General features: G+C 39.9%; 1 protein-coding gene across 48 annotated transcripts in view; it reads right to left on the bottom strand.

Moving 5' to 3' along the window:
• Positions 1-686: 686 nt before the first annotated feature.
• Positions 687-10,648, bottom strand: part of LOC125688938 (E3 SUMO-protein ligase RanBP2-like) — a 180,385-nt gene continuing 170,423 nt past the window's right edge. For 17 of the 48 annotated variants that reach the window (XM_048935861.1, XM_048935867.1, XM_048935836.1 and 14 more), the window contains 9 exons: positions 7,139-7,306; positions 6,632-6,712; positions 5,973-6,160; positions 5,030-5,261; positions 4,436-4,534; positions 4,131-4,276; positions 3,278-3,551; positions 2,791-3,125; positions 690-1,280 (listed from right to left, as the gene is read on the bottom strand). In XM_048935861.1, coding sequence (XP_048791818.1) covers positions 975-1,280; positions 2,791-3,125; positions 3,278-3,551; positions 4,131-4,276; positions 4,436-4,534; positions 5,030-5,261; positions 5,973-6,160; positions 6,632-6,712; positions 7,139-7,306 — 1,829 coding nt within the window. In that variant the 3' untranslated portion in view covers positions 690-974. Of the gene's footprint in view, positions 1,281-2,790; positions 3,126-3,277; positions 3,552-4,130; positions 4,277-4,435; positions 4,535-5,029; positions 5,262-5,972; positions 6,161-6,631; positions 6,713-7,138; positions 7,307-10,648 lie in introns of those variants that run through there. The other 31 variants (XM_048935627.1, XM_048935642.1, XM_048935851.1 and 28 more) reach the window with 13 other exon arrangements.

Here is a 10,648-nt window from a genome sequence, read left to right as displayed (position 1 = left end):
TCAGCTTTCCAGCCACTCCTCCTCAAGCCTGTAGGGTTGCCTGGGGTTGTTGTGACCAAAGTGCAGGACCCGACACTTGGCCCTATTGAAACTCACAGTTAACCTTGGCTCAACCCATAGTCCTGGCATTAAGTTGTAAAGTTAAAAAAAAAAAAAAAAATTATTCATGCAATTTCACCATTAAGACACAAAATTTTTAAAGACAGAACACAGTTGTGCAATGTCAAAGTCTGCCACAGGAGACAGAGCTGATAAACGCATTGAGAAGACAGCCACAAGTGCCCTCTGTCATAGTTACAGCAGCAAGTTATACTATAGCTGTTGAAATAACATTCAGAGTTCATTAGAGAGTTGTCACTAAAGTGTACAAGTCACTTGAAAGTCTTATATACAAAAGAAACTGAGGCCTGAAAGTAAATTTCACTAGCAAATAACAGTGAAATTCTGTGTCCAAGAATGCATGTAGGAACTATTCTTATCCTTCAATTATTGAGGTGTTAGAGACTGAACAGTACAAACTGCAACTACCTTGACTTGCTTTCTGTTGGGAGTAAGAATTACATTTCAAAGGCCTTTGGTTTACTGGCCAGCACTTATAGCATCTTCAGTTTGCATATTCAAAGGAAAGATGTACAGGAACATGAAGCCAGACCACGCAAGACTTTGTTCTGTTTCTAAACAAGCCAAAAGTGAGGACAAGACAATTATTTTAACAAGACTAAGATTTAATTTTTAAAATTTGACATTCAATACAAATGTCAGGATAACACAAATACACCTGAAATATGCCAGTGTCTGAACTTTATTTAACATGCAAAAAAAAAAAAACCAATTTGAACACAAAAAAACTATAAGCTGTAATTTTACATTTATACATCAGAAGTGTCCATTTTTAAGAAGTTGAAATAATTAGTTAATAACATCTAAATACCAATTCATACCACTAGAACATCTGTATACTCAAAGCCATAATTCTATGTTTGCCCACAGTCTGTAATGACAACTCTTCCATTTACTAGCCCTTTAGGAGAACCAAAGGATTCAATCTTTTTCACGACATCCATTCCATCCTTCACGAATCCAAATACCACGTGTTTAAAGTCCAAGTGCTCTGCTTTTTTGAGCGTTATGAAGAACTGAGAGTTGTTCGTATCCCTGCCCCTATTTGCCATTGACAGCAAGCCAGGACCAGTATGTTTCACTTCAAAATTCTCATCTTCAAATGCTTCTCCATAAATTGATCGTCCACCTGTTCCATCATGGTTTGTTATATCCCCTCCCTTTGGAAAAAAGAACAAGTGGACAGAATTATTTTACAAGTCCCAAAACATCAACTAATAACGTTCTCTTTCAGTAAGACAGAATTCCATTTGGAAGAACATGAGTGAACCTCAACATTACTTCTCAGGGGCACCACATTTACTTGGCTATAGGGCACCTCAGCTTCATCAGCTTTGATCATGGTAACAAAGCATTAGCATGAAGTTTCTCATTTTTACCGAGCGCAGCATTTTACCTTCCTGCTCCACACCCCTACACTACTCTTTCCCAGTCTGCTTTCTACATCATTTTGCCCTTCCATCTGGCACCTGCATTATCTCACTGAGGCACAAAGACTCCTGATCACTGCCTGTTCAGGACAGCAGCTATAGGTAGTGAGCAGTGTTTTTGCCCTTGCACATGGTAGCAAGTTTTTGGCTTGTGATTATTTGACTATGTGCACAAAGGTGACCACGTACAATATTTCAAGAAAATTCTGAAAGGCAAGAAATCTGGAGGGAAGCCTGGGCAGAGCAAACGTGGATAACAGCTCACATTTTGTCTGCATGAACATTCTATAGCATGCTTTCAAGAAAGTTACTTACAGCATGTAGAATAACCCAAAACAAGATTACATCCTAAATGAACAAGCAAAGCTCCTTTGCTCCTCAGAAAGGCAAAAATAAAGAAAAGAGCAGTAACAGGCATGCTTCAGATTCAGGTAATATCTAATCAAGAGTGGACAGTTTTTTAATTCTGGTGACAAGTTATTTGTATAATACTATAATTCTGAGTTAAAAAGCACATGCTCTGTCTTCAAAAATGTAGTGATATGCAGAAGCGTTAGTATAGCATGTAAGAGGTTGGTCTATTTTATCTGTTTCAAGTCATTATAATTCACATTAAATTAGCTGTGAGAATATTAGGAAAAGAAGAGAAGGTATATATGAACAGAGGTCAATCTTCCATGCCTTCAGAATTTACGAAAGACTTGCTAATGCTAACATGCAAAACCAGTGCTGTCTGCATGGGTTTCACACACAAAGCAAGCTGATACTCTAAGTGGGAAATCTGAGTAATTTAAGGACAAAGCCTATCATACATGACATGAGATCTACAGCATTCCTTTGGCTGAGATGTGAGTGTCTAAAATAACTGAAGTATTAATTTCACAGTGGGGGTTACGTAAAATACAAAGCGTACTTCCAAAAGTCAATAGAAGCCTGACAAGTAGGTGCTGTTAGCACGTGAGCATATGAAAGTTTCTCTTCTGTAGAAAGGAAGGTTGAATGTTAGTTTTGGAAAGCTCTGATTTCCTTGCAACTTCTGTCCCTTGTCCATGCTAAGAAATTTCTTCTTTAATTTTTTCCCCTATTAACATGGCAGCACTAAGAAACTCTAAAGCATTTGGCTTAGGGCAGCACAAGCTGCTTGTGCCATTCCTTATCTCCTAGTTTGCAGCACTGTTAGCAAAGATGGGTTTCAATCTCTCAATGGTTTGAGAGAATGAATTCTTCACATTAAGCTTACCTGACATACGAAGTCACTAACTATTCTGTGAAACGTGGTATTCTTGAATCCAAAGCCTTTCTCCCCCGTGCACAGGGCCCTGAAGTTTTCAGCTGTTCGAGGGACAACATTTGAGAACAGCTCCATGGTTATGCGTCCTAAAGGTTCATCGTTGGCAGAAACGTTGAAATACACAACAGGGTTGGTGTCCTTTGACAGCTCTGCTGCCAGAGAGAGGTGGCCCTTCTGTAGCTCTGACAAGCTTTGCTGGCATTCTTCAAATCTCCTCTTGAAAGAATTAGCCAGTTCTTGAACCTTAAATCTGACTGCAAATTGTTCCACTTTCACTTCACCATCTGAAAAACAAATCCAAGAAGAGATTTCCTTAGCTCTACTCACTGTAGCCAGAGATCAGTAGCTTTTGTTCTCTAGAATTTCCAGGGTAAAACAAAGCCCAACAAACTGCAGAAGATACTGAAAAAACTGTAAAAACCACCAACCAACTCACCAGCATAATCTGTAGCTGTCCAAATTAAAACATTGTTTGATGTATCAGAGGGCACTAAGTTCATTTCTTTGGTGATGACATGGTTTGCACACACTTTCAGAACTTGGTCCCTTCTCATAAGGATCCTGTAATATTTCTTCTGCGTATGGAAAAGGATCTTAAGCTCTCCAACACCACGCTCCTTCCACTGAGTAGCATCTCTGTCCCACCTGTAAAGTTTTGCTCTCTCTTTGAAGAGAATTTCTTCATCTTCTTCTCCAGACTTTACCTCCACCTAAAACACAGCACAGTACTGTGTGACTTCTCCAGACGGCGTCACCAAGAACACTGTTACAATTCTGACATCAGGTAATGCTACATTATCCAGTGTTTTCCTTTCTAAAGTGGTTTTGTACCCACAGCTCTACAGACGCTCATCATGCACATGCAACCCCATCAATTTGGAAGGCTTTCACAGAATTCAAGCTACAGGTCATCAATAGAAAAGTCACAGAGTTGTACTGCCATTATTCAAGCTCCCCCTCCACATCATTTTTCACATACACTATGATGAATTAGTTTTTAAACTTTTTGAAGCTACTTGTACAGATCTGTATGACCAACACTGTCTCAAGAAATAAAATATTCAAATTTGCATCATTAATTGATTTGCACTTCCCCAGTGCAAAGCTGTACTAAGATTCAGAACAGCAAGGTGCACCCACACAGGCAGAGTAAAAAAAAATACAGAACGTAAAGAAATAGACAACAAAGCACAAAAGACAGAAAGGTAAATCTTCCTTTGTTCTACTTAAACCTGCTGTTAGCAGATATATTTATCTTAACACTTTTTAAGTCCTGAAAGTTCCCTCACCTCTGGTAAGGAGACAATTGGCTCAAAGTGGATATCATCACTGTGTACCACCTCATCATCACTACCACCTTCTTCTTCGTCTGCCTTACTGGCTGGCTGTACTCCAAAAACAGCTGCTCCTGTGTTTGCCCATTTGAAGTTTTTATCTACAATTAAGACATCTGCATTTTAAACTTGTCCACAACAACAAAGATAACACACATTTACAGTGTTTAACAATATGTAGAAATCCGGTGCACAGAGATTTATCGTGGGAAGCACAAATCCAGATGTGTATCTGTACCAGAGGCTTAAGCTGAACTCACCTTTAGAGCCAAAAGCAAAGTCTCCAGAGTTCTTGGAAGCCAGATCCGCAAACGACAAGCCCGAAGCATGACCAAAGCCAAACGAGATGGGTTTGTGTTCTGTCAAAGATGGAGAAGTCAAATGTTTTTCTCTTTCTTTGAGGAAAACATCTTTGATGTCATGCAGTTGTAAGAAAATACTGGAGAAGCTTTCATATTTGCACCTGATTCTCATATTGACACTTTTTATTACAGTCCAAAGAGCTGCTCAAGACTGAGTTTCAGCATGCTATTTCTGAGGCTCAGCAAGTCCACACAGCTTGAGTAAGTACTCACATGGTATGAAACAATACACTAACCTAAGTATAAATCACACAACTGAGAGTAGCAGCAGTCTGTACTAGAGTCATCTGAACATACTAGAATTTGATAGGCACAAGTACTTTCATTCCCCTGCATATTTTCACTAGACCAATACTTGTGCTTCAAATTCACTGCTGCATCTGTTCAGTGGCTAAATTAAACTAAGCAATAAAAAAGCAAACTTAAGGTTGTACACACACCCCCCCACACACAAAAAGACCCAAACAAACCCTTACATTCTCCCAACTTTACCTTGGGTTGACTCAGAACGTTCAGAATCACTTTCTTTTTTAGTTGACAGGTCCACAGGCTTATCATCACCTCCTGGTAAACTCTGTGATACGTGAGCAGTTTCTGTGGAATCTGCCTCTTCACTGCTAGCAGCTGACTGCACAAATACCGCCGTTGCTTCACTAGTTGATGGAGTATGAAATTCTTCCTCACTCGTACAGACTGTGTCAGCTGAGCTTGTAACTTCACTCTCCTGAGATTAATAAGTGAGCACATAAGCCAGGAGAGCCTAATATTCAGACCACATTCAGTCTGGACATAAGAATAACCACTGCCTCCCAAAAAGCCACGTTCCCCCTTTGCCCCCCCTCCCTCCCATGTCATCAATTTCTTCATTTAATCACAACAGCAGTGCAGAAAACTCACAATGCTAAGTTCTCAGGCTCCAACTTTCTTATAGCTTTACTAAGGTTTCAAAATAGGTAACTAACAGGGAAGGAGAAGCGAACAGATGGGAAAAAAAACCCCAAGAATTGTTGCTGGAAGGTTTCAGACATTCTTCATTATTCTTAACACACACACACACACACACACACACACACACGCACACACACTCAAGTTCAACTTGACAAGAGACTGAAGTACCTTTGAAGCAGCACGATTCCAAAACAAGCACCCCTTCTCTTGGGAATTTCTCTGAAATCACTGAACTCTCACATACCTGCTAGGAGGAATTCTACTAGCCAAAGCTGTTCCTACTTTAGGAGGTAAAGCGGTTTCCTTTCTCTCCCTGAGAAATGCAAGATCTGTACCTTAGTTCCAACGCCAGAACAGACTTGAGACTCAGTCAAACAAGTCAAGTAGCTTTTAATTTGCTGAATATTTGATTGCTCACTAACTGAAAACTGACTAAGAATAAGAATAAATTTATTGCCAAAACTTTTCATAGATACTTGACTCGTACTTTCTTTCTCTGAGTGTCAGCTTCTTTCTGAGAGCCTTCTGGACAGGCATCTTCCGCATTACTACCAATGCCACAGACAGATGTGGAAGTGACCTGCGGAGTTTCTTCTTCAGCCTTCTTCTCAGGAGGTTTAGTTTCAGAAGTAGTAACACATTCCCTCTCCAATTCCTGTTTGACTGCAGTGCCTACTGCAAAGAACAAAAATTAGTGGAGAACAGCTGTTCAGACAGCTGAATACTGTGATCAGTTCCTACATATACATTATAAACTAACCTAATGGAACTCAGAACATCTCAAGTTTAAAACTTTGGTAACAGCATCACTATTTTAAAAGTCACTCATTCACAGTCACAAGGGAGCTAAAGAACTGTACATTTGTCCTACTGTGGTTTTCTGTTGTATCAAAGAGCCTCCATGCAATAATGATTGCAATCTTGCCACCGCCACTACTACTACTAGCTTCCTTTGACACTCACTTGTATTTCTAGTAGCTCAATATATGCCACCTTTTTTCAGTACACAGAAAGTCAGCCAAAGAAAGCAAACCTCCTTTACAGACCTATCCAAATTCACTTATCTACTCTAGTGTCCTCCAGATTTAGAGATTCAGCTTCAGCATCTAAGAAATTAAAGATCAACCACTGTGTTTTCAGACATACCTTGCCATTTCCTTTTTTCTTTTTCATTGCTGGGATACAGTCTTCCATTAAGTTTCTTAACTGCTGTTTCATAGTCTTCATCTTAAAACACAGGAAACAAGTATGAGTTCTCAGGGATCTTCCAAATACAAAGAAGTCTAAATTTGTTAAGCCCTTCAGACTCACAAGCCTGGTCAAGCACACAAGACTTCTGCAAGTCTTTTAAGAGCTTGACATATCAGCAAGCAAGCTTTCAATTCTTATTTATGTACCAGTGCCTTCTTACACTACTGACACTTTCTCTGCCTAGATTCATGGCACAGGTTTCACACTGCCAGAAAACAAGCATCGTGTTTGTTTTATTAGGAGAATCACAAAGCAGGGTGGGGAAGGGAGACGGAGGGTCCTTGGCCAAAAGGAAGATGACAGCTGTCATCAGTATCAACAATATTAGAGCCTGTTGATTCTAGTACAGTGCACGTTCCCTACAAAAAATGCAACACTCAGATCAACTTTGACATTCCTTACCATCATCCTCTTCACTCACATATCCAGGCTTATTCTTGTAACAGAAGAAGGTTGAAGGGAGCTTAAGAAAGCCTGCGAGAGCTCTCTGCTCTGGGGTAGGTGTGAGCTCGTACACTATCACAACATCATCGGATGGTGCAGCATCTGAGGGGTCAGCTGTCTTCTCAGCTTTGTAGAGAAATACAACAAAACATGACAATTACATATTTCACAACAGCAGCAACATCAGCTTCCCACTGCCCATGTTACAGAATCGAATTCATACTTTGACAGCTAGAAACAGACGAAACCTACGTTCTTCTTGTTTCTCCCTCTGGATGACTACCAGAATTAGAGAACACTAGGAAAAAATTACAGATCATGCTGGGACGTAAGAAGTTCCAATCTGCATGCCCAACTAGATCTCAGGACCTTTGAAATTTTTGTCCTAGATAAAGAACAGGTCAGCATTTGTATATTGTTCAAGAATTATTTACGGCCTTACGCCAAACAGAACACAGCTACAGGGAAGAGCCAGATGGGTATCGTGTACAGAGGAGAAGCAAAACCTAGGACTGAAAAACAGAGTAATCAATGTCAAGCTGTCTGCAGCAACATGTACTACTGCTGAGCTTTGAGCATTGGAAATTCCAGACGATACTAAACAGCAACTGAACTGAACTGATCTCAAATTAATTCTGGGAAATCCGTGCTTCCAACTCATCTCAACTTTTTGCCATAACTGCTACTAGTGAAACTTGTTACAGGAATAATCTTGTAGTTCCGTGCTACAGAACCAACTACAACACTGCTCTCAGCCTTCAGAAACTTAACTAGCTTTTACAGCAAGAAGAAACACGTCACTACTGATTTTATTATCTAACTTCTTCTCTTCCTTTCTCAATATGAAGAAGCTTTTTGAGTACAAACAGAATAACCATGACAATCAAAGGTTAAATCTAAAGATGTAAAGTTGTTGTACAAGAATGGAAGCAGAGAAGAAGGATGTATCAGTTTAAGGGTCACCTGTATGGGAGGTGGTCTTGTTTGCTTGTTTCTATCTGTAATTTAGAAGTCAAAGTTGAAGAGAAACACACAGGTTAACGATTAATAATAAGTAGTCCATGAGCACATCAATATCCATATACTGGCTGTTTCTAATAGATTGACTGCTTCAGAAAGTCAGCCCACACGATAACATGCTCCAGTTTAGGTGTGCATTAAGCTACGCAGCAGAATTTGAAGCTCAGTTTTCTTCTTATGACAACTTGTTGGCCAACTTGATGGCACAACAAGGGCAAAGTGGAACCTGAAGCTTCAGACAGGAACCAGAGTACTACTTGCCTCCCAAGGAACGCTGATTTCCCTGCTTCCACTACTTCCTTCCAGCAGTGTAAAAGCAATGTGAGTAGTACTGGAGAAAAGGCAGTATCTGAAGTTCTAAGTACCAGTTCAATTTTAACAGTGCTTTTAAGTATTCCTTTCCCAGCCTTTCTGTGCCAATTGACTGACTCCCATTAGAAGTTAACTGCTTCAGATTCCTTCTACAGTCCTATAAAGTAATCCTTTTTGGTCATTTCAGATCTCAATTGCTCTTCTGAGCTGACATCCAAAGCAGATATACAATGAGGTTCCTGAACAACACATTTGAATTCTTAAGATGGAAAAGCCAGAGATGATTTAATATATTTTCTCAGAACTTTACACACATACAAAGTAACTCCAGCTGATTTAAATGAGAATTGGTGGCATCAAGTACCATGCTACAGCAGTAGGCAGGTATGCTGCCTGTAAGGAGGTGCTTTATTCACTCAGATCAGCTAAGCAGTCAAGCAAGTTCACATCCAGTTCATCACAGATGAACTTAGTGCAAACTAGCTGAACAAGCTGAACAGAACCTTAGTGCAAAGCAGCTGAACAGAAGAAACACATTAGAAACACACTAAGCCAGTTCAGATCAACCCACAGGTAAAGCTCTCCACAAATCGACCAGAAGCTGATTAAGATCACAGTGGTCCCAAAATCAACTCAAAGAAGTGACAAAAACAGCAACAGTAAGGATTAAAACCTGTGTTGACCCTCAGAATATTAAGGCTGAGCAAGACGTTTGCTAGATCACTTACATCAGTTCTATTCAGCCTCCCTGCAAGAAAATTGATTTTTCTTACTTATATAAGCTGCAAGCAGCTTGAATTTATCTTCATAGATTGCCACTAAAGCAGTGCCAAGGGTGCACAGAGTATATTGAAAGACTGTTGGCTTTGGTTGGTTTTGTCATAACAGAACTTCCCAGTCAAGGGGAAAAACAAAACAAAACAAAAAATTCTTAGTAGATAAAAGGAACAAAAGAAAGAGCAACATCATGTACAACAGTTGGAACATTTCACTTTTACTTCAGCTTTGACATAAAGACCAGATAGACTTAATATCTAACCAGTCTGTTTTTACTCCCTCTCAATGTCAGTAAATAGCTGCTTCACATGAAGTGAAAAGCACTAAGGCTTAAATCCTTACACATGGAAGTGACAGGGTAACACACAACTGACATGACTGTGAACTTCAGCTGCTGAGCACTTGGGGAAAGCTTGTGAAAAAAGCTAAGAAAAAAACAACCTAAGGAAAGTTCTGGTTTTTTGCATCTCCGTGGCAAATAACTTGGGGTTCAATTTCTTTTGACCTGCTCGAGCAAAACTCAGAAACCATTGACTGAAAGATGCTCCCCATGAGGAGCTCTGATTAGCAAGAAGACTTGCAAGAAGCACAGTTTAAAACATCTTAAAATGACACAAACTAAAGGTGTAATAGCATGGTTAGGGATTCTGGAGGTAAACAGGTCAGCTCCATCAGCAAAAGCTTGATGAGTAGCAAAGGTGGATTCCATACTATATATGAAGCATATACATATAAACGAGCTAAATGTGGCTCTCATTTCTCTCTGCTCCTCTGCACAAATGTAGAAGTTAAGGCTGGTAATCAGGAAATTGAATTCAATATTTCCAACAGAGCTAAATACAAATTCAATACTAAATTCAAATTTTGCTAGTCAACATGCCTTGAAATCTTCAAGTATACATCAGTAACATGGAAGACTTCAGGCAGGAAGAGATGCACACTTCAAGAGTAATAAAAGCAGAACACAATTCCTTTAGTAAGGAGGAATTTTAGGGATCCTGCATGCGTGATCAGTCAAACTGTGAAGGAGAAGCGCAAGGCAGATTTCTGAATACCTTGAGAACAGAAGGCAAACCAAAGCCAAAGCCTAAACAGGGCCATCCATTGTGCTCACACATCACAGGCTACAGACATACTCCTGCAGCACACATACAGGTCTCAGACAATCTGAAGTGCTCTCCTCCAGCATGCATGTTAACTGTCAGGATTAGGAGCCAACTGCTCTGCCACAGGCCGGCTGCTGGCTGTGCCTGCTCAAGTGTTTTTCATCACACATTCAGTGCAGCGTGTAAATACCTTTACTAGCAGGTTGCAAGGAAGATGTGCTTGTCCAAAAGGCCATTGGATTAGATTTAAAAA

This window comes from Lagopus muta, chromosome 1, assembly GCF_023343835.1.
Source record: "Lagopus muta isolate bLagMut1 chromosome 1, bLagMut1 primary, whole genome shotgun sequence".
Lineage (NCBI taxonomy): Eukaryota > Metazoa > Chordata > Aves > Galliformes > Phasianidae > Lagopus > Lagopus muta.
This window is presented reverse-complemented; position numbering and strand designations above follow the sequence as displayed.